The 21,726-nt window shown below is 40.4% G+C and overlaps 1 protein-coding gene across 1 annotated transcript in view; it reads left to right on the top strand.

Annotated features, from left to right (window-relative positions):
* LOC126184408 (CLIP-associating protein 1-like) overlaps positions 1-21,726 on the top strand; it is a 244,920-nt gene that overhangs the window by 170,412 nt on the left and 52,782 nt on the right. Inside the window, 3 exon segments of the mRNA XM_049926792.1 lie at positions 3,671-3,788; positions 11,297-11,446; positions 18,230-18,397. Coding sequence (XP_049782749.1) covers positions 3,671-3,788; positions 11,297-11,446; positions 18,230-18,397 — 436 coding nt within the window.

Genomic DNA, 21,726 nt, shown 5'->3' with positions numbered 1-21,726 from the left:
TAAAAAATATGAAAAGCAACATAGAAAACACTACCTGTTTATGCAATATACTATGATTGTATGCAGTTGGTTTCTAAATTTTTCATTATGTGGCATGGCAATGCACAGAAAATCAATTACTGCTATTTAATACAAAAAAAAAAAAAAAAAAAAAAAAAAAAAAAAAAAAAAAAAAAAAGTACCCTTATAACAAAAAATGGATTTTCTATGTGTCCATGTGTGACTTTGGTAATTCCAATGTGACATTTAAGGTTTAGTAGCAACAGTGAACAGCAGACTTGAGACAGCACTTCTATTCACCACTAAATGAGTGCAGATAAGCTCATAGTCTTTTGTGTGTGCGCACAAAAAACGCATATTCTCTAAATTAGTGCACTAAATCTGAGGTCTGCTTTGCCTTTTATTTTCAAAATTAACAAAAGTCTCAAATCTGAAATATAAATAACTTACCTGGTAAATATTTCTCACATAAAGTCCTCATGCATGGTACATCTTCTTTCGAGAATTGGTATTTTGTGATTTTGCAGCATATCTAATGAAATATTGGCTTTTGCAAAAACTTGAACATTTCTTTTCCTGAAACTGTGTTTGTATTGTTTCTGTCATTAAGCACAATGTAAGCTTTCAACAATGGGTAACTGATTCTTCAAGCATAATTCATGGTGAAATAGTTCACCGGTGAACAGCCAGATGTGAATGTGCAATGGGCACAGTATTTTGACAATCAGCCTAATTGCCATCGTTGGGTGTGCTGATAGTGAACTGACTGCTTAGGGACTGGTGCGGTGCTCTTCCACATCGTGTTGACACATTGCTCTAGCCACAGTTCGTGACCAAGGATGCATCCTGGTGGAATCTCTGCTGTTGCTCCACTTTCCACCAAAATCAGTTCATTGTGAGATATCTCCTTCGTCTTCTTAATCAGTGGGTTCTCAGCTCTTACTAAAGACTGGTCAGCAGTTCCCATACCCAATCTCAATAATCCTTTAATGACACAGTTCCATAAGTTAGAAGTCTGTGTAGTATGATGATCATAATACATTCCATACGATTCCGATAGGCAATGTTCTGCAACTGCTGACTTGTTATGCTGCTGCAATGTGGTGTTCTATTAGTGTTCTCATCAACCATGTTCAGCAGTATGCATCATCTTACCTATGTACACTGATCAGCCAGAACATTATGACCGCCGACCTACTGTTGATATAAACTCATCCAGGCGATAGCAGCATCACCTGGCGCAGAATGACTGCTAGTCAGACACTTGCACGGTACAAATATTGTCAGTGATCGTACTGTCTATGTGTAGAATGGGAATGCACGCGATCTATCCAAGTTATATCCAGGGCAGATTGTGATGGCCTGGAGGCTTGGTACAAGCATTTTGAAAACTGCACGACTTGTTGAATGTTCGAGGACTGCTGTGGTAAGTTTCTTAAACACGTGGCAAAACCAAGGTGAAAACACGTCCAGGCGTCATAGGGTTTGGCGGCCACCCATCATTACAGATGTCAGACTTCGTAGGCTGGGCATACTGGTTGGTTAGTTTGGGGGTGGGACAGTAGTGCCACAGGGAAGTGTGATAGGACCGCTCTTATTTTCTATATGCATAAATGATTTGGCAGACGAGGTGAGCATCAGTCTGCTGTTTGCTGATGACACTGTGGAGTATGGGAAGGTGTCATTGTTGAGTAATTGTAGGAGGATATAAGATGAGAAAATTTATAGTTGGTGTGATGAATGGCAGCTAGTTCCAAATGTAGGAAAATGTAAGTTAATGTAGATGAGTAAGAGAAACACTCCCGTATTGTTCAGATACAGCATTAGCACTGTGCTGCTAACATGGTCACTTCAATTAAATATTTATCTGTAATGTTGCAAAGTGATATGAGATGGAATGCGGACATAAGGACTGCAGTAGAAGGCAATGGTCGATTATGATTTATTAGAAGAATTTTAGGAAAGTGTGGTTCATCTGTAAAGAAGACTGCATATAGAACAGAAGTATGACCCATACTTGGGTACTACTTGAATCTTTGGGATGCCCATTAGGTCAGATTAAAGGAAGGCATCAAAGCAATTCAGACCAGGATGCTAGATTTGTTACTGGTAGGTTCGATCAGCATGTGAATATCACAGAGAGTCCCTGGTGGGAAGACTATTTTCTTTTCACAGAATACTATCAAGAAAATGTAGAGAATCAGCATTTGGAACTGACTGCAGATTGATTCTACTGCCGCTGACGCACATTTCGTATAAGGACCATAAAGATCAGGTAAGAGAAATTAGGGCTCGTTCAGAGGCTTATAGATAGTCGTTTTTCCCTCATCACATTTAATAGTGGAACAGCTAAGGAAATGACCAGTAGCTACTCACCATATGGAGTAGGTATGTAGATGTACATCCATATTTGCATATTTGGTACCACTACACAATGCAGATAGAACCAACAAGATAGTAGAAGCAGAACTGAACTATATGCATGCATTCCAGGAAGACTTCTGGTTGGGTAGCTGACTGGAATAGGTGAATCGATAGAAATCGAATGATGTTGACATGCAGTGATTGCTTGCTAGTCGCTAACAATAACATTATGTTTAAGGCCTCGCTAAAAATAACATTATGTTTAACGCCAGTAACATTATGTTTAAGGCCACTATCTCTACAAAACCAAAGGCAAAAGGGTGAATTAATGATAGCTGAAATGTTGAGTGTAATTGAGTTTGAAATCAACTTATTTGATGATGTATTTGATACGTTTAATTGTGTTGTCTTATGGCTGAACAGTAGCAACTGCAAATTGATAGGCCATACTGGTCAACATGTTACAATTTTTATCAGTTTTCAGTTACTCCCATCCTGTTCACTTAGATACATTTTTTTACAAAGTAGCATTTATTAGGTAGTTTGCATTTTAAGCTGGAATTTGCACAGATATTAGCATTTATCACAAATGTGAATTTTTCAGGTCCATAGTTAAAGCATATTGATGTACCAGTTAAGACATTATTTGAGCATGTGAATGTATGTTTAACTTTCTTTCTTTATTACAGACATTATTATTTAATTTGTGTAATATATCCTGTGTCTACCGTAACTCGTTCTGTTTTTTTGAAAGTAAAACTAATGGTAACCCAAAGGTTGGTATGAATATTACTATTCGGGAGGATGACGGATCAATCCCGCGTCCGGCCATCCTGATTTAGGTTTTCCGTGATTTCGCTAAATCACTCCAGGCCAATGCCGGGATAGTTTCTCTGAAAGGGCACGGCCGACTTCCTTCCCCATCCTTCCCTAATTTGGTGAGACCGATGACCACGCTGTCTGGTCTCCTTCCCCAAAACAACCAACCAATGAATATTACAGCGCTTTGCTATCCATTATGATTCATTAGAGATTGTCTCCCTATTACATTTTCTACGAACAGTACTTGGTGATATGAAAAGTACAGTTGAATTTTGGTAACAACAAACCAGACTTAGTATTGTTTTCGGGAATAAGAAGTACAGAGCTTTAAAAAAGGGAATGTTTGAATGGGAAAAACAAATTTAACCGTAATATTCTTGAAATATGTGATGTGATTTATCTGTGATGTTGCATTTTTCAGTATTTATTTAAACTATACTCGTAATAGAATTTGTTCTGAACTTGGAATTTGTATTTTCTACAGAGGGAGGTCTGGACATATTGGCAATGTGAGCGATCGCCAAGGACAGTCCTGACCAGTGATGGCCCAAAAAATATTACAACAGAGTCGGGAAGCTGAGTCTGCACTAGCTGATGCCTTGGTAAGTGTCCCATTGTTATTTTGAGTGTATTGTGTCACTATTTTTTTCTTTTTTTGTGTGTACACCTGTGTAACATAAATATATGTGCTAAGTCTGACAGTAGTTCATAGACATGTAACTCTTTCTTTAGATTACATTTATAGAAATGGAGAAGGGCCAGAACATTCAGATGACTACTTGTGATCTGAATACTATGTTTACTTGTCGGTATAAAAATTTCCTTTTTGAAACATGCTGAGTAAAAATCAAAGCATAATTTTGCATGAATATTTTTTTATAAGCCTTAAGGCTACATATATTTTTTTGGCAACACATGTAACTACAAGGAAACTGAACATACAGTTTTCAGCATTATGAAAACTGGCATGAAATACACAGAAATAAAAGCAATTCATTCTCTTCGGTTTCACTCTTACTGTTCGTATTCTTGTAAGTCACAAATTTACAAAAAAATTATTTTTGAAATTGACATTTTGCAGGTAAGGTAACTTAGTATTATTGTTTTACCAAATTTCTAGAATAACTAATGAAAATGTAGAGGTAACAACTCGCCAAATAGTAGAAGCGTTAATTGTCTTTCATGCATTCTAAGAGTGTTACAGTAGAACCCTCATATATCTTAACTCATCACACACTATGACAGTTATATGTCATGTTGCATATCTTCAGGGAGAAGGAAGGTCAAAAGTGAAAGATTGAGACATGCAGTAGTACGGAAAAATGTATATAGGAGGTGCTGGCAGATACAAAGTTTGACAGTTAGTCCTCTAAAGCAGTGAACATAGTGGTGAACCTGAGAAGTTAGAGAACATTACTAAACTGGAGTAAAGAGAGAATTTTTTTTGTGTGTGTGGAGTTCTAAAATAAATGTGACTGGAAAACACTCTGAGAATGTAATGTTGATGAGACTAAAATTATATAAATAATTTGACAGGGTCCAGAAGAATAGAGGCCAGAGCGATGTAGTGAGAATGTCATGTTGATGACTAAACTAAATGATTTGACAGGGTCCAGGAAAATGGAGGTCAGAGAAATGTGGTGAGAGCTGTGCAGTTGAAATGGGAAATAACAAATATAATGTTGTTCAGATAGTTAAGGGTAAAGGAAAACCTAATTTTGAAGGGGACTGGAATTTGACAGTAGTAAAGAGTAGAGAAGGGGAAAAAAAAAAAGATGAATATGTACTGGGAAAAGGAATGAAAGAGTAAGGCACCTGGTAAAATTTTGGACAGAGCATAATTTAATCATTCTTAACACTTGGTTTAAGAATCTTAAGGTTCAAACGTAGTATGTGTTCCAAAATCCTACTGCAAATCAACATTAGTGATATGGGTCTGTAATTCACTGGATTACTCATACTCTTACTCCAGTATTGGTGTGATATTTGCAACTTTCCAGTCTGTAGGTTAGGATATTTTGGCAAGTGAGTGGTTGTATATGATTGTTAAGCATGGGGCTATTATATCAGCATACTCTAATTGGTATATAGTCTGGACTGGAGGACTTTATTAAGTGATTTAGCTTTTTTTGCTACACTGATGATATGGACATCTAAGTTACTCATGTTGGCAGGAGCTCTTGATTCGAATTCTGGAAAACTTATGTTATCTTCTTTGGTAAAGGAATTTCAGAAAACTGTATTTTAACTCCATCTTACTGGCACTGTCATTGACAACATGACCTTCACTATCATGCATTGAAGGTGTTGATAGTGTCTCGCCGCTGGTGTACCTCCAGTATGACCAGAGTCTCTCTGGATTTTCTACCACATGTCAAAACAGAGTTTTGTTGTGAAAACTATTAAAATCACCTTGCATTGAAGCTCACCCTAAATTTAAAGCTTCTGTAAAACATCACCAACCTTGGAGATTTTGCATTCTTTTAAATTTGGGATGCTTTTTTGTTGCTTGTGCAACAGTGTTGTGACCTGTTTTGTGTATTATTGGAATTTATTTCCATCTGCTATTAATTTGTATGGTGTAAATCTCTCTGTTGCTTTGATACTATTCCTTCGAATATAAGCTACATGTGGTCTACACTTTCATAGTTAGTTCATTGGGAATGGAGGCTGTCCCTTAGGAAAGCGTTGGGGCGAATTTTATCTGCTTTTTTAAATAGGTATATTTTGTGTTTATTCTTGTTAGGTTTGGGTGTTGCAGTATTCAGTCTCGCTACAACGACCTTGCATTCACTGTACCCTGAATTCATCACAATGCTCCCAGTTTGATCAGGGTTATTTGTTGCTAAGATGTCGAGTGTGTTTTCACCTCCATTCTCACTTTTAGTGGGCTCCTGAACTAATTGTTCAAAATAATTTTCGAACAAACAATTTAGTACAGTTTCGGCCGATGTTTTATATCTGCCACTGACTTCAAATATGTTATTTTGCCAACATATTGAGGCTAGACAGAAGTCACCAACAAGTATAATTGTATGAGTGGGGTACCTGTTCGAAAGAAGACTGCTTTGAACTGTTCAGCAGCTGTATCATCTGACTTTGGAGGTCAGTAAAGGAACCAATTATTAATTTATTCTAGTTGTTGAGTATAACCTCTACATATACTAACTCACAGGAACTATCTACTTCGTTGTTGTTGTTGTGGTCTTCAGTCCTGGTTTGATGCAGCTCTCCATGCTACTTTATCCTGTGCAAGCTTCTTCATCTCCCAGTACCTACTGCAGCCTACATCCTTCTGAATCTGCTTAGTGTATTCATCTCTTGGTCTCCCTCTACGATTTTTACCCTCCACGCTGCCCTCCCATTACTAAATTGGTGATCCCTTGATGCCTCAGAACATGTCCTACCAGCCGATCCCTTCTTCTGGTCAAGTTGTGCCACAAACTCCTCTTCTCCCCAATTCTATTCAGTACCTCCTCATTAGTTATGTGATCTACCCATCTAATCTTCAGCATTCTTCTGTAGCACCACATTTTGAAAGCTTCTATTCTCTTCTTGTCCAAACTTTGTTAGACTACTTCTAACAGTAACGACATGCCACCACCAACTGTATTTAAATGTATCCTCTCTGAACAACGTCAGGTCCTTTGTAATAATTTTGGCTAAATTTTTCTGTTGTTTACCTAGAACGAATTGTGCTTCAGTGCTTTCTAGCCCCTGGTTCTTTTGTTCTTTCCCAACACAACTACGACAATTTACTAATATAATACCTACGGTTCCTATGTCAACCCTTGTTCTGTGCCTGGCCATCACTCTTCAAAATTGAAACTTATTTTGTCTTTCCCTGAGGCCCTCTAACCTAAAAAATCACCCAGTCCCATCCACATGCGTGCACCCCCCCTCCTCCCCACTCAACACTTTCTGTGTTCAGTGGATCTCTGACCTGCCCACCACCCTGTGGCGCAACTCGAGGATCCTCCAGTCTACACGGTTACAGAACTGTTGGAGCCTCTGATTCAGACCCTTCACTCAGCTCTGTATCAAAGGTCTATAATTGAAGGTCCACAGTCAACCCTGTAGATGCTACAAATGGTGATCTCTGCCATCATCTTGCAAGCAAGACCGGCAGTCTGTACCAGTTCTTCTAGCCACCTGAAACCAGAGAGAATCTCTTCTGATCCAAAGCAACATACATTGTTGGTACGTACATGAGCCACCACCTACATCCTGTACTTTTTGTGGCATTCAGAAGGACCCATGCCATCTCTTGGGTGACTCCGCCAAGTATGCACACAGAGTGCACACTGGATTTCTTCCCATCCTTGGTAGCCATGTCCCTAATGGGTGCCATTACATGCCTAACATTAGAGCTTCCAGTGGCTGTTGATCCTACCCTCTGCAACCTAGCAGGTTGAGAGGCTTCCTCTAGAACAGGGGAAGCAACTAAGTGTGGCTCAGGATGTGTATCAGCCGTAGATAGTGCCGTGATCCTGTTCGCCAGACAAAGCAGAGAGGTATTTTGATCAGTCTCCCCTCCCATCTCAGAAAGTGTTTCATGGCCTGTCACACCTTGGGATGACCTCCCTTCAGCCACTGGTGAGGCGTCAACCTCAGTGTGGGCAATAACACAGCAATCAACAGTAGTGGACCAGTCGAGGGACACATGGAATGTGCTCGTCTGACCTGCTGCAAGAACACAAAGACTGCCTCATTGTCATCCTAACCAATACTTCTAAGAAATTCTCAATACAGTTAAAGTCAATAAATACTGTGTGTACCAAACTACTCTGGTCCATCGCTTTCAGTATGTCATGTGCAAAATATGTTTGTTAGTTTTACATGACCAATGGTTTTCAGAATGTACGCTGGTTGGCAGATGAAGTCATTCTCTTTGAAGTACCTCATTATGTTTAAGCTCAGACTGTCCTACAGCAGATGGATGTCAATGAAACTGAACAGTAGTTTTGTGCATCACTTCTGCCGCTCATCTTGTTGATGTGCATGACGTGTGTTTTCTTCCAGCCACTGGGCACAGTCGTCATCCCCCCTCCTGCAGATTCATGATACATTATGCTTAAAAGAGGGACTGACTCAGCCACAGAATTCTTCATAGAATTTTATAAGGAATCTATTGGGTCCTGGAACTTCATTCAATAGTTAAGAAACATTTGGAAACAAGAGTTCCACATTTCTGCTTTTGGTGTACTACCCTCTATTTCAGTTCCTGTATCATCCATGAGTTCCTGGACACTAACTATGGTGCTGCTTATAACCTTTACATATGATCAGAATTGCATTGGATTTTTCAAGATTCTGTAGCGATAGTCATGGAAGTTTTCCCTCATAGGAAAACAAGGAAATGTGCTTTATTCAGCATCCGTCTGTCTGTAGCCTAACATTCTGTTTTACATCTGCTATTCAACAAATATAGATCTACATCTATGAACATAATCTGCATGATACTGTATGATGTACTTTCCATTCCACTCGCAAATAGAGCAAGGGAAAAACGACTATCTATGTGCCAAGTAGCATATGTTTCTGTAGGTTTACATAAATTGTATACCATGAAGGATCTCCTCCATCACATGCTGTTGCACTATTTGTTGCCATGAGATGTAATATACTTCCCTCATTGAGCGGGCTTCTGTAGTACTTGTTCCAAATAATTTTCAGAGAAAGCAATTAGTATTGTTTCAAAGTTTCTCTGTCATGTCAACCCCTTACAAAATTGTAATTTTCCCAACTGATTGCTGGATGATTAAAGTCTCGTGCTATGATTACTGTGTGACTGGGAAATATATGTAATACAGAGGTGAGGGGATGGTTCTGATGGGCAACAGAGCAACTCCTAAGCTTACACTCACCCTTGAATCTGACTCTTGCCCACACCATCTTGAATGCAGCGTCAGTTTTTATCTCAGTGAAATTTCTTGTCTACTGTGATGAATACACCACCTCATTTTACCACTAACCTATCCTTTCGATATACACTTTGATTTACCCTGAAACTCGTACTGCTGTGCATTAATACCTGATCACTAAGATTGTAATTGTCTTTTTCTGAGGGGGACATTTCTTCAGATCTTAGACTAAAACTTCAAGGCCTCCTATAACTATCATTATCTTAAACTGGATCAGTAATCAAATTGAAATAATAATAATAATAATAATAATAATAATAATAATAATAATAATAATAGTAGTAGTAGTAGTAGTAGTAGTTGTAGTAGTAGTAAACAATAGCTTGTGTGCACCCTGCACCCAATCAGCAGCTTGTGTAGCAGCCTCTGATGTGTAGCACACCCCTTATCAATTTAGTAAAACTCTACAGTTCTCAATCTGCTGGCCCAAGTGTTGGAAGTCTCAGCCTAACTTGTTGCATAACCATTGAAATCTCTGGTTCAACCCTAGCACTCAGCTAAGAATCAGATGGCAGCAATCAGTTCTGAGGGCAGCACTGCATATTGTGAAAGTCATTGCAGTTCCATGAACAGGATGTGTCTTCTCACTTGTATCTGCTGGTCGCTAGAATAATCAAAGTACAACCTTGGAATTGACAAGTAATGATAGATTCAGTATTCCCTGGAAAGGAGACAGTATCCCTAGGAGAGGATAGTGCATAAGGCACTTTGGTGAATCTTGTATGTTTCTCTCTCTCTGTCAGAAGCCAACCCAGAAAACCCCTTAAAACAGCTTCCAGTCAATTGACAGCAGTTAGAACAATTTCCATATGTTTAGAAATATTAACTGGCTGAGCCTGGGCCTGTTAATAGCATTTACTATGGGGCTGCAGTGTCTCTCTTGCAATATTTTTTTTCTGTTTAGCAAATAAATTACTTAAAATTAGGGGTGCAGCTTCACTTTTAACTTTTGGATCTGTTGCACTTCAAAAATTAGAAGTTCTGTTTAAGAACTGAAGTGTTTTCAGCCAGTATTTGATTTGTTTTATGATGATAAAGAAATTGTAATCAAATTTTCTGATTCTTTCAAGCTGTTGGAACTTTCTGTCTCAAACTTCTGTTTTGTCAAAATTATGCTCACTAATCAACCCATATAACAAGGTTTGAAAAAAGCCGACCTTTATGACTGCTACAGGCAGTATGTACTGTTATTGAGAGGAAAACTGAATGGAATGCAATTTGATATTTATAGTAGCAGAAAAAAGTATAAACATATTCAAATTACATAAGTACCTACACTCCAAGTAAGAAACTAAATGCTTCCGATAAAATCTGTAGAATGCACAACTGTAGCTTGCAGCTATTGATATACTATGAAATATGTTGTACACCTCACTCAAACTTCTAAAATTCCTCAAAACAGGTTCTTTAATTAAAATAGATGTAAACTGAAATTATGAGTGTTCAAGTTAGGATGCTACTACCAAAGTTTATAGAATGCTTAAAGTGTAGTTTACAACCAATGAATTACATATTCTGATATAAACAGTTATAGTTAGTGTGGTTAAGGCATTAACACCATGTTCGGTTTGTACCTAAAATGTTAGGCTCTTGATATTCGAAGCAAACTTATCTGCCACACGTGATCTCATCACAAAGAAAAACTAGAAGTGGGTTTAAATATATTGAAGAAGATAAAGTGGTGACTGTAAATTTATTTACTGCAACAACCTAATGAGGTTTTGGAAAGAATCCACATAATGAGGAAAGAGAGAGACCTACGTCAGACAACGTGTGTGTCTGTCATCAGGGAAACCAAACCTAAATATTTTGTGACACTCCTAAAATGAGCTGTTGTCATCTTACAGCCCTTGTCTAGTCTTGTGCGATTCCTTTCTCTTTACAAAAGTAAACAAAATGTTCAGCCGACATGGTTTTGACCCTCTCAAAAGTGATGGTGTTTGCTTGGATAAAAATGTCTAGGTTAATATCTTAGGAAGGTATATTGTGATTTTGAGAGGACCAGTAAGGACCAGTATGTGAAGGAGAGGACTTTATGGTTTGCTGTTAAGGTTTTGGAGAACCAGTAATTTGCATTACTTTCTCAGAACATTCATTGTAATTGTTGTTTTAATTGTTGTACATTTAAGTGTTAAAATACTTTATATGGCTATTCTTACATCAGCAACTTTCTTACTTCCAAACAGACATTCGACTCAGTTGATGGAAATGAAGTTGGCAGCCGAGTACCACTCAGCCGCAAGGCATATAGATCATTTGACAATCATTCAGATGACAGTGAGACATCCAGTGTGTGTTCAGAGCGATCTCTTGATTGCTACAGGAGGTCTGGTGATGTAAGTTTTATATTTTTCTGCTCGTCTTTCGTAGCATTTGAAGGAAAATGTCTGTTTCAATTGTCAGCTTTAAAGAATTATGAAGAGTAACCTTTTAGTAGTACCAGTATTTATAAAATATATTCAAAATATTCTGTACTTAATTATTGTATGAGAGTTCAGTGAGAGTGGGAAAAGGGAGAACAGGATGACTAACACAGAAAAATGATCTAAAGCTAGGAAGTGGAGTATCTCCATTGCTTTTCATTGTGATGTTGGATAATATATGTAATGTCACAAGTGACAATAGGGATAGGAGAGAGAATAATAACAAAATTGTTTGCTGAAAATTTAATGGTTCTGGGGACCAATTAGAAGGAATTGCAGAAGCAAGTATACCACCCATCTGCAGGAGACTGTACTTTAACTATGTAAAACGTAGAAACTTGGGCTTATATCACTATCTATTATCATTTTTATAGTACCACTACCCTAGAGTCAGTTGCTTCACTCTGAAAGTGGCCATTTGTCTATGGCAACCATCCTAAGTTGACTGGGGTTGCCTACACCCAAGGGTGTCAAGTTAGATTGAGTCTGTGAAATTTAAATGTATTTTATTTCAAGTATGTACACTTTGTTTTATCATGTCTTTCCCCCTTTTTTTCTTTACAATAGATGTTCTGTTCTAATAATGAAATGGTGTGTAATTTGCAAACTCAACATATATGTGATAGGTTACTTGAAGTGTACAAAAATCATTAATCTGTGACGGCTCTAAGCACTATGGGACTTACATTAATCTGTGATGAGTGTGCATGTTAAAGCTATGCAAATTTGACTGAAATTCTTTCATTTCATTATAATGAACAGGTTTCTTCTATTTTCTAATCAAAATCACTTGAATATTGTTCTTAAACAATAAAAATTTTGCTTATTTTGATGGTAACAGATTTTTCACTTTTCACTATAGGCCTACCTTTCATTTTTCAGAATAAATATGCTTCTTTAGGTAGTTGATAGTGACTGGGCCAAACATCTCACGAAATAAGCATCAAACGAAAAAAACTACAAAGAACGAAACTTGTCTAGCTTGAAGGGGGAAACCAGATGGCGCTATGGTTGGCCCGCTGCATGGTGCTGCCATAGGTAAAACGGATATCAACTGCATTTTTTTAAATAGGAGCCCCCATTTTTTATTACATATTCGTGTAAACGTAAAGAAATATGAATGTTTTAGTTGGACCACTTTTTTTAGCTTTGTGATAGATGGTGCTGTAATAGTCACAAACGTAAAAGTACTTGGTACCATGTAACATTCCGCCAATGCGGACGGTATTTGCTTCATGATACATTACCCGTGTTAAAATGGACTGTTTACCAATTGCGGAAAACGTCGATATTGTGTTGATGTATGGTTATTGTGATCAAAATGCCCAACGGGCGTGTGCTATGTATGCTGCTCGGTATCCTGGACGACATCATCGAAATGTCCTGACCGTTCGCTGGATAGTTACGTTATTTAAGGAAACAGGAAGTGTTTAGCCACATGTGAAACATCAACCACGACCTGCAACAAATGATGATGCCCAAATAGGTGTTTTAGCTGCTGTCATGGCTAATCCATACATCAGTAGCAGACAAATTGTGTGAGAATCGGGAATCTCAAAAACATTGGTGTTGAGAATGCTACATCAACATTGATTGCACCCATACCATATTTCTATACACCAGGAATTGCATGGTGATGACTTTGAACGTCGTGTACAGTTCTTCCACTGGCCACAAGAGAAATTACGGGACGATGACAGATTTTTTGCACGCGTTCTATTTAGCGACAAAGCGTCATTCACCAACAGCAGTAATGTAAACTGGCATAATATGCACTACTGAGCAACAGAAAATCCACGATGGCTATGACAAGTGGAACATCAGCGATCTTGGCGGGTTTGTGTATGGTGCGGTATTATTGGAGGAAGGATAATTGGCCCCCATTTTATCGATGGCAATCTAAATAGTGCAATGTATGCTTATTTCCTACGTAATGTTCTACCGATGTTTCTACAAGATGTTTCACTGCATGACAGATTGGCTATGTACTTCCAACATGATGGATGTCCAGCACATAGCTCATGTGCGGTTGAAGTGGTACTGAATAGCATATTTCATGACAGGTGGATTGGTCGTCGAAGCACCATACCATGGCCCGCATGTTCACCAGATCTGATGTCCCCAGATTTCTTTCTGTGGGGGAAGTTGAAGGATATTTGCTATCGTGATCCACCGACAATGCCTGACAACATGCATCAGCACATTGTCAATGCATGTGCGAACATTACGGAAGGCATACTACTCGCTGTAGAGAGGAATGTCTTTACACGTATTGCCAAATGCATTGAGGTTGACGGACATCATTTTGAACATTTATTGCATTAATGTGGTATGTACAGGTAATCACGCTGTAACAGCATGCGTTCTCAGAAATGATAAGTTCACAAAGGTACATGTATCACATTGGAACAACCGAAATAAAATGTTCAATTGTACCTATGTTCTGTATTTTAATTTAAAAAACCTACCTGTTACCAACTGTTCGTCTAAAATTGTGAGCCATATGTTTGTGACTCTTACAGCACCATCTATCACAAAGCGAAAAAAGTGGTCCAACTAAAACATTCATATTTCCTTACGTACTACACAAATATGTAATAAGAAATGGGGTTTCCTATTTAAAAAATGCAGTTTGATATCCATTTGACCTATGGCAGCGCCATCTAGCAGGCCAACCATCTGGTTTCCCCATTCAGTTTTGTTCTTTGTAGTTTTTTCATTTGACACTTATTTCGTGATATATTTGGCCCCGGTCATGATCAATGGACCACCCTGTATATCTCTAACTTCAGGAAATTCAGTTAAATTTTTGGCCATTTATATGATTTTTTTAAAAGAACCTTTAATGTTTTCAATTTTATGTTTTTTGAATATTTTTTTTCTTATTTTTTGATTATATAACCCGTATAACTTCAGAAAGTGAGTTTTTGAGCAGCTATAAAAGTTTTCAAGTGAAGTTGTTCAGTAGATTATTTGTTATAACAGTTTTTGTCACTGGAGTGCGATCCTCCCACCCACTACCTCCATGCCCCAATGTGTCAAGCATGTTGCTCCATAAAAGTGTGTCAAGTAAGGGTTACAATAATTAAATTGATTTTTTTACTTTTTTCTGTTCTTTTTATGATACAAGGTATATATATGAGTAGAAAACTGTAGACAGTAGGGTTTAATTGTGCTCTCTACAGAAATCTAATTTGTTTTTGTTTTTGGAGTAATTGGGTCGAGGTGAGCTTCGAGGTGTGATATAGATCCAGTTTTTACCACCATAAACAGTTTGTTAACATTGTAGTTTCATCATCATTTTGACACTACTTTTTTTTATTATTTTTTGTTTATAGTATCACCTTTTCGTACTCAGTGTCACGAGACACTTAACAGGGTTGTATCTTTCATCATAATACACTACCACTACACCACCAGCAGTGTCACTGCCATTAATCATTACTGTTTTGAAGGTATTTGTAATGATCAGATTTATAACATTGAACACAATTGAATTAATTTAAATTTGTTGATCATCACACTTTTGAATAGTACTTGTGGAACTGTTGTCCCAAACATTTGATGTGCTGTCATGTGAGTAGCTGACATTCCCTTTGATGGGTGTTTATGCCTGTAAAATCTCTCTTCTTACACATCAGTCCCCTCCTCTTCTCACTGTGTAACTGCTCTTCTAGGTAATAAAGACTTTTTATATTCTCCTGCCATATATTTGCTCATTATTTGCACATAATCATGTCCCCACAAATGTACTTTGTAAGTGGTTTCCCAAATATTATGTTTGAAATTTTTATATATGGTGACTCTTTTCTTGTGAACAAGTGTTTTCTGTTGCCCTACAAGTTCTTTCTCATTAACTTTGATTTTGCTTATTTCTCATTTTGATTTCGTATTAAGCATCTAGTACTGTTGTTTAGCAATCACATCCTTTGATTTCATATATTTCCTTATTTCATTGATGACTGCCTATATTTCATCAGTAATTCGTGTCTAAGCCACCTCTGCCTTTAATGTTTCTATGCTTGCCTTACCAGTCTTTATAATTCAACTAGCTGAGTACTTGTCATTGCCTGCATACCCCATCTCTCTATCCACCTAATCCTACCCCCCTCTCTGCCCATCTACTCCTTCCTCCTATCTCTGTCCATCTGCTACCCCCCCTCTTCTGTCCATCTCCCCCCCTCTTCTGTCCGTCTCCTCCCCCCCTTCTGTTCGTCTCCTCCCCCTCTCTTCATCCGTCTCCTCCCCCCTCTTGTGTCCGTCTCCTCCCCCCTCTTGTGTCCATCTCCTCCCCCCTCTTGTGTCCGTCTCCTCCCCCCTCTTGTGTCCATCTCCCCCCCTCTTGTGTCCGTCTCCTCCCCCTCTTCTGTCCGTCTCCTCCCCCCTCTTCTGTCCGTCTCCTCCCCCCCTCTTCTGTCCGTCTCCTCCCCCCTCTTCTGTCCGTCTCCTCCCCCCTCTTCTGTCCGTCTCCTCCCCCCCTCTTCAATCCGTCTCCTCCCCCCCTCTTCTGTCCGTCTCCTCCCCCCTCTTCTGTCCATCTCCTCCCCCCTCTTCTGTCCGTCTCCTCCCCCCTCTTCTGTCCGTCTCCTCCCCCCTCTTCTGTCCGTTTCCTCCCCCCTCTTCTGTCCGCCTCCTCCCTCCCTATTCTGTCCGCCTCCTCCCCCCTCTTCTGTCCGCCTCCTCCCCCCTCTTCTGTCCGCCTCCTCCCCCCTCTTCTTTCCGCCTCCTCCCCCCACTTCTGTTCGCCTCCTCCCCCCCCTCTTCTGTCCGCCTCCTCCCCCCTCTTCTGTCCGTCTCCTCCCCCCTCTTCTGTCCGTCTCCTCCCCCCTCTTCTGTCCGTCTCCTCCCCCCTCTTCTGTCCGTCTCCTCCCCCCCTCTTCTGTCCGTCTCCTCCCCCCTCTTCTGTCCGTCTCCTCCCCCCTCTTGTGTCCATCTCCTCCCCCCTCTTGTGTCCGTCTCCTCCCCCCTCTTGTGTCCATCTCCCCCCCTCTTGTGTCCGTCTCCTCCCCCTCTTCTGTCCGTCTCCTCCCCCCTCTTCTGTCCGTCTCCTCCCCCCCTCTTCTGTCCGTCTCCTCCCCCCTCTTCTGTCCGTCTCCTCCCCCCTCTTCTGTCTGTCTCCTCCCCCCCTCTTCAATCCGTCTCCTCCCCCCCTCTTCTGTCCGTCTCCTCCCCCCTCTTCTGTCCGTCTCCTCCCCCCTCTTCTGTCCGTCTCCTCCCCCCTCTTCTGTCCGTCTCCTCCCCCCTCTTCTGTCCGTTTCCTCCCCCCTCTTCTGTCCGCCTCCTCCCTCCCTATTCTGTCCGCCTCCTCCCCCCTCTTCTGTCCGCCTCCTCCCCCCTCTTCTGTCCGCCTCCTCCCCCCTCTTCTTTCCACCTCCTCCCCCCACTTCTGTTCGCCTCCTCCCCCCCTCTTCTGTCCGCCTCCTCCCCCCTCTTCTGTCCGTCTCCTCCCCCCTCTTCTGTCCGTCTCCTCCCCCCTCTTCTGTCCGTCTCCTCCCCCCTCTTCTGTCCGTCTCCTCCCCCCCTCTTCTGTCCGTCTCCTCCCCCCTCTTCTGTCCGTCTCCTCCCCCGCTCTTCTGTCCGTCTCCTCCCCCACTCTTCTGTCTGTCTCCTCCCCCCCTCTTCTGTCCATCTCCTCCCCCCCTCTTCTGTCTGTGTGCCACTCCCCCCCTCTGTCTGTGTGCTCCTCCCCCCCTCTGTCTGTGTGCTGCCCTCCCCTCTGTCTGTGTGCTCCTCCCGCCCTCTGTCGGTCTGCCCCCCCCCCCTGTCTGCTTCTCTCCCATTTCATTCCATTTCTTCTTCTCCCTGTGTTTGTCTGTCTGCGTCCCCCCCTCCCCTCCCCCGTATCTCCTACTCAATATCTGTCCACCACCTCCGCTTTCCTTTCCCTGTTCATCTCCTTGTCTGCCATCTTTCTGTTCATTTCTTCTTCCCCCCTCTCTCTATACCTATATCTTCCTCCCTCAGTTTCTGTCCCTCTCCTCGTCTTTCCTTTCTCTGTCCATCCCCCCCCCCCCCCCCTTGCCCTGCCTTCCATTTTTTACATTCCCTTATCTCTGTCCATCTCCTCCACTCATATCTCTCCATGGTATCACCCTCTTGTTAATAGGAGGCTGGTGGATTTTACTCCCACAGTATCTCTTTCTAGATTGTAATTAATTTGTGTACCAAATTTGGTTGAAATTGTTCCAGGGGTTTAGAATGAGCCTTTTACCTGTAGCATTGCTCACATATGCACATATTAAATATGTTTAACATATATTTAATGTAATTTACATGTATTTATACACATATTTCACTTGTATCTGTAGAGAATTTCACCCTGCAGGTCCATTTTCATGCAGCTCAATAAATAGTGTCCAAGAATTTGTCTCCCTTAACTCTCATCATCATTAATATTTTTACATTATTACCATATGTATTGTTTTACAAGTAACATGCTGAGAACATGTTTGTAGAACCATCTTCCATGGCGCACAGTTTTTTTAAATCCATTGATGATGCCACAACTTTAAGTGGCACAATTTTAAAATTTGACAAAAATAATAAAAAAGACCCATTTTGAGTATACTTGTGTAATTAATTGTCTCAAAATAAACATGAACTTAATGTGTTTCTCACTGGGACATGGAGACAAAATATTATAATGTGTTTTAACATGTTACAGTTGGTATGCTTTTTTGTTTCTTTTCCCTGTAGAACATATCGGACATCATAAACAACTGTGCCAGCACACACAGGAATGAGTGTAAGGATGGGCTGGTCTCATTACAAGCATATTTCCAAAATGAAAACAGACTGAGACGCGTTGAACTCGAATGAGTAACTGAAATTTTTACCAAAATGTTCATGGACTCCCATACAAAAGTAAGTTTAGACATATTAATATTTAACTTTGTCTTTCTTTTCAACAATAAAGGTTGATTTAAATTTTATTTTATTTAGACTTAGATTTGATGTTTTGAACAAATGTATTTTTTTTGTATCCATGTTCAATTCAAAACACTTTGTTTATACGAACTGCTTTCATTTAAGTTGTATTTATGAACTGAGTTAGATTGCATCTTGTGTGTATTGTCAGGTGACAGGAATAATGTCCCTTGACACTACCCACACTTGGAGTGCATTATGTGTGTGTGTGTGTGGGGGGGGGGGGGGACACTCAGCACTAGTCAGAGCCTAGGAGTTTGTAAATATTGCCATAGGGCACTGCCATAAAGATCCAATCTCATCTACAATGAGGAGCCAATCTCATTAATGTACAATGCTATTTCGAGGAAGAAAGGGATAATGATGGACCACTCACACTGTCTTCGGAAGTCATAGAATGAGTAGCAGCTGCTCTGAAAACTGAAGCGACCTCTGTAAGGATAAAAATTAGGGAGAGAGTACTGGAGATCTGGAGGAACCAACTGCTGCTATTTTGACTCCATGGTAGAGCATGCTGCTAAAACAGTAGAACTGGATAATGTTAAGGAGGGTGCACTTCAGGGACCTGTGAGAGTATTACATGCAGAAAGAATATCCCACCCAGAAGAAGCTGCTTCTCTCACTACAAGGCAGAGAGTTGAGTTGTTTTCCAGAGAAAAAACTCAGCCTTTTAGTGATACTAAAAAAGTTAAGTTTTTCGTGAAACATTTTCTGCATGAACCGAAGGATATCATTGTGTGGAGAGGCCATTTTTGAGGAAAATAGCCTAGTGCAGACATTAAAAAATCATTTGATTGGACAAAATGTTGGTAAGTGCTGGTCGTTCCCTACTGACTGTGGAATTATGACATCACATGAGGAACGATGAAAGCTCCAGTTGGAAAAGGCAGTCAGCTCAATCTTTTACATGCTGGAGCAATTGGTGGGTTTGTTCCAAATGCTTTTTTTATGCTCCACAGTTGTTTACATTAAAGAAATCGGGGGACTATCGCATATAAATGTCGGTAAAAAAAAATTTTGAGAGTGGTTCTTCCAAAAATAAGAACTCCCTGTAATATAATGCACCATACCACTTCGTGCAGATAAGTAGAGCCCCTACATGCTGCAGCATCAGGAAGAGTGACATTATGGATGGGCTAGGAAGAACTGCAAAGATTCATTTGATAGGGAAATGAAGAAGTCAGAACTGCTGCCATTCTTGAAAGAGCATAAATCACATAATACCGTTTATGAAATTGACAAAATTACTGAATACAATGGTCATATGTTCCAACTTCCACCTTAGTAATGGCGTTTCAATGCAAATAGAACTCGTGTCACCTCAGTTGAAATCATATGTTGCAGACTGAAATAAAACTCTTAAAATTAATAGATGTTGGATTTTCTGTGTGTGAAGTATTGGGCAGTATGACGATCATAAAGTGAAACAATACTGTCTAACATACGTGGTACATCTGGGAAGAGGCATGACAACAAGAAGGTGCTCTGTAACAAATAGTGGAAGAGGTTATAATAAGATTAGGGGATGATAGCAGCAGCAGTGAAGATGGTGACAATGACATAGGAGATGTGGATAATGATGACACTCTTTGAAGACTGTGGAGAGTGCCCTTTTACATAGCTGCAGGTAAGAGATGAATCTATGCATTAAAATATGCATTCAAATACTGAAACATTGTAATCTTTACTTTTCCACATCATATATTTCCAAACTTTCTCTTTATAACTACAAAGAGAGTATGTTTTGATCCTCTGAGGTTATTAGCATTTTTTCTTTCACACTTCACTAGTATGGTATTGAAACAAACCTATAATTATCTGGTGTGATATTCAGTCAGACGACTGACATGGTGTAACAACAAACAGCCGCATAGTAGCATTGGCAACATTGCCGTTGGCTGTCACAGATTTTCTTTCAGTGACCCAATTATACCTCTACAGTTCCCAAGCAGTCTTACCTCAATTTATGGTGGAGAGTACTTTGGTATCACTATAATTTGCATACTTTCATGTTCCATTTGCAAATTATGCACAAATGGATGATTATTGGTAAGCCTCTGTATGAGTTTGCATTTCTCCGCCATTCCTGGCACAGTCATTTTGCGGTGTGTGTGTGTGTGTGTGTGTGTGTGTGTGTGTGTGTGTGTGTGTGTGTGTGTGTGAGAGAGAGAGAGAGAGAGAGAGAGAGAGAGAGAGAGAGAGAGAGAGAGAAGAAAAGAAAAGAAATGACACACACATTCTTACTTTCCAAACTCATACACACACAACCATTGTCATCTCTAGGCTCTAAGGCATGATTGCAATTGGGTCTGATATGAGCATCGATCTTTGGCGAGGTTGGTTGTTAGGATACAGAAGCGACATGAGGCAGGGAGGCGAGAGAGAGCAGGGTAGTGTCTAGTGGTGGGGAAGATGCTAGTGCTGCTGCCAGTGTGGGAGCATGTGAGGACATGGTGGTGTAGAATAGTGAGCTGCTATTTGCACTGTTGCAAGTTTGCGCTGGGGGAAGGGGGGGGGGGGGGCAGAAAAGGAGAAAGGATTATGTAGGTGAACTGGTGGATAGAAGGCTTCATTGGGAATAAGGAAGGGGCTAGTCAGGTGGACAACAAGGACTAATGAAGGCCGAGTCCAGGGAACGAAGGAATTAGTGTTGTCGCACAGATGACAAAATGGTAGATATCGAAATAGACGACAGAGGGATAGAGAAACAATTAAAATCGCTCAAAAGAGGAAAGGCCTCTGGACCTGATGGGATACCAGTTCAATTTTACACAGAGTACGCGAAGGAACTTGCCCCCCTTCTTGCAGCGGTGTACCGTAGGTCTCTAGAAGAGCGTAGCGTTCCAAAGGATTGGAAAAGGGCACAGGCCATCCCCGTTTTCAAGAAGGGACGTCGAACAGATGTGCAGAACTATAGACCTATATCTCTAACGTCGATCAGTTGTAGAATTTTGGAACACGTATTGTGTTCGAGTATAATGACTTTTCTGGAGACTAGAAATCTACTCTGTAGGAATCAGCATGGGTTTCGAAAAAGACGGTCATGTGAAACCCAGCTCGCGCTATTCGTCCACGAGACTCAGAGGGCCATAGACACGGGTTCACAGGTAGATGCCGTGTTTCTTGACTTCCGCAAGGCGTTCGATACAGTTCCCCACAGTCGTTTATTGAACAAAGTAAGAGCATATGGACTATCAGACCAATTGTGTGATTGGATTGAGGAGTTCCTAGATAACAGGACGCAGCATGTTATTCTCAATGGAGAG

Source organism: Schistocerca cancellata, chromosome 4 (assembly GCF_023864275.1).
Source record: "Schistocerca cancellata isolate TAMUIC-IGC-003103 chromosome 4, iqSchCanc2.1, whole genome shotgun sequence".
NCBI lineage: Eukaryota > Metazoa > Arthropoda > Insecta > Orthoptera > Acrididae > Schistocerca > Schistocerca cancellata.
The sequence above is the reverse complement of the archived record's forward strand: the minus strand, read 5'-3'. Positions and strand labels throughout refer to the sequence as shown.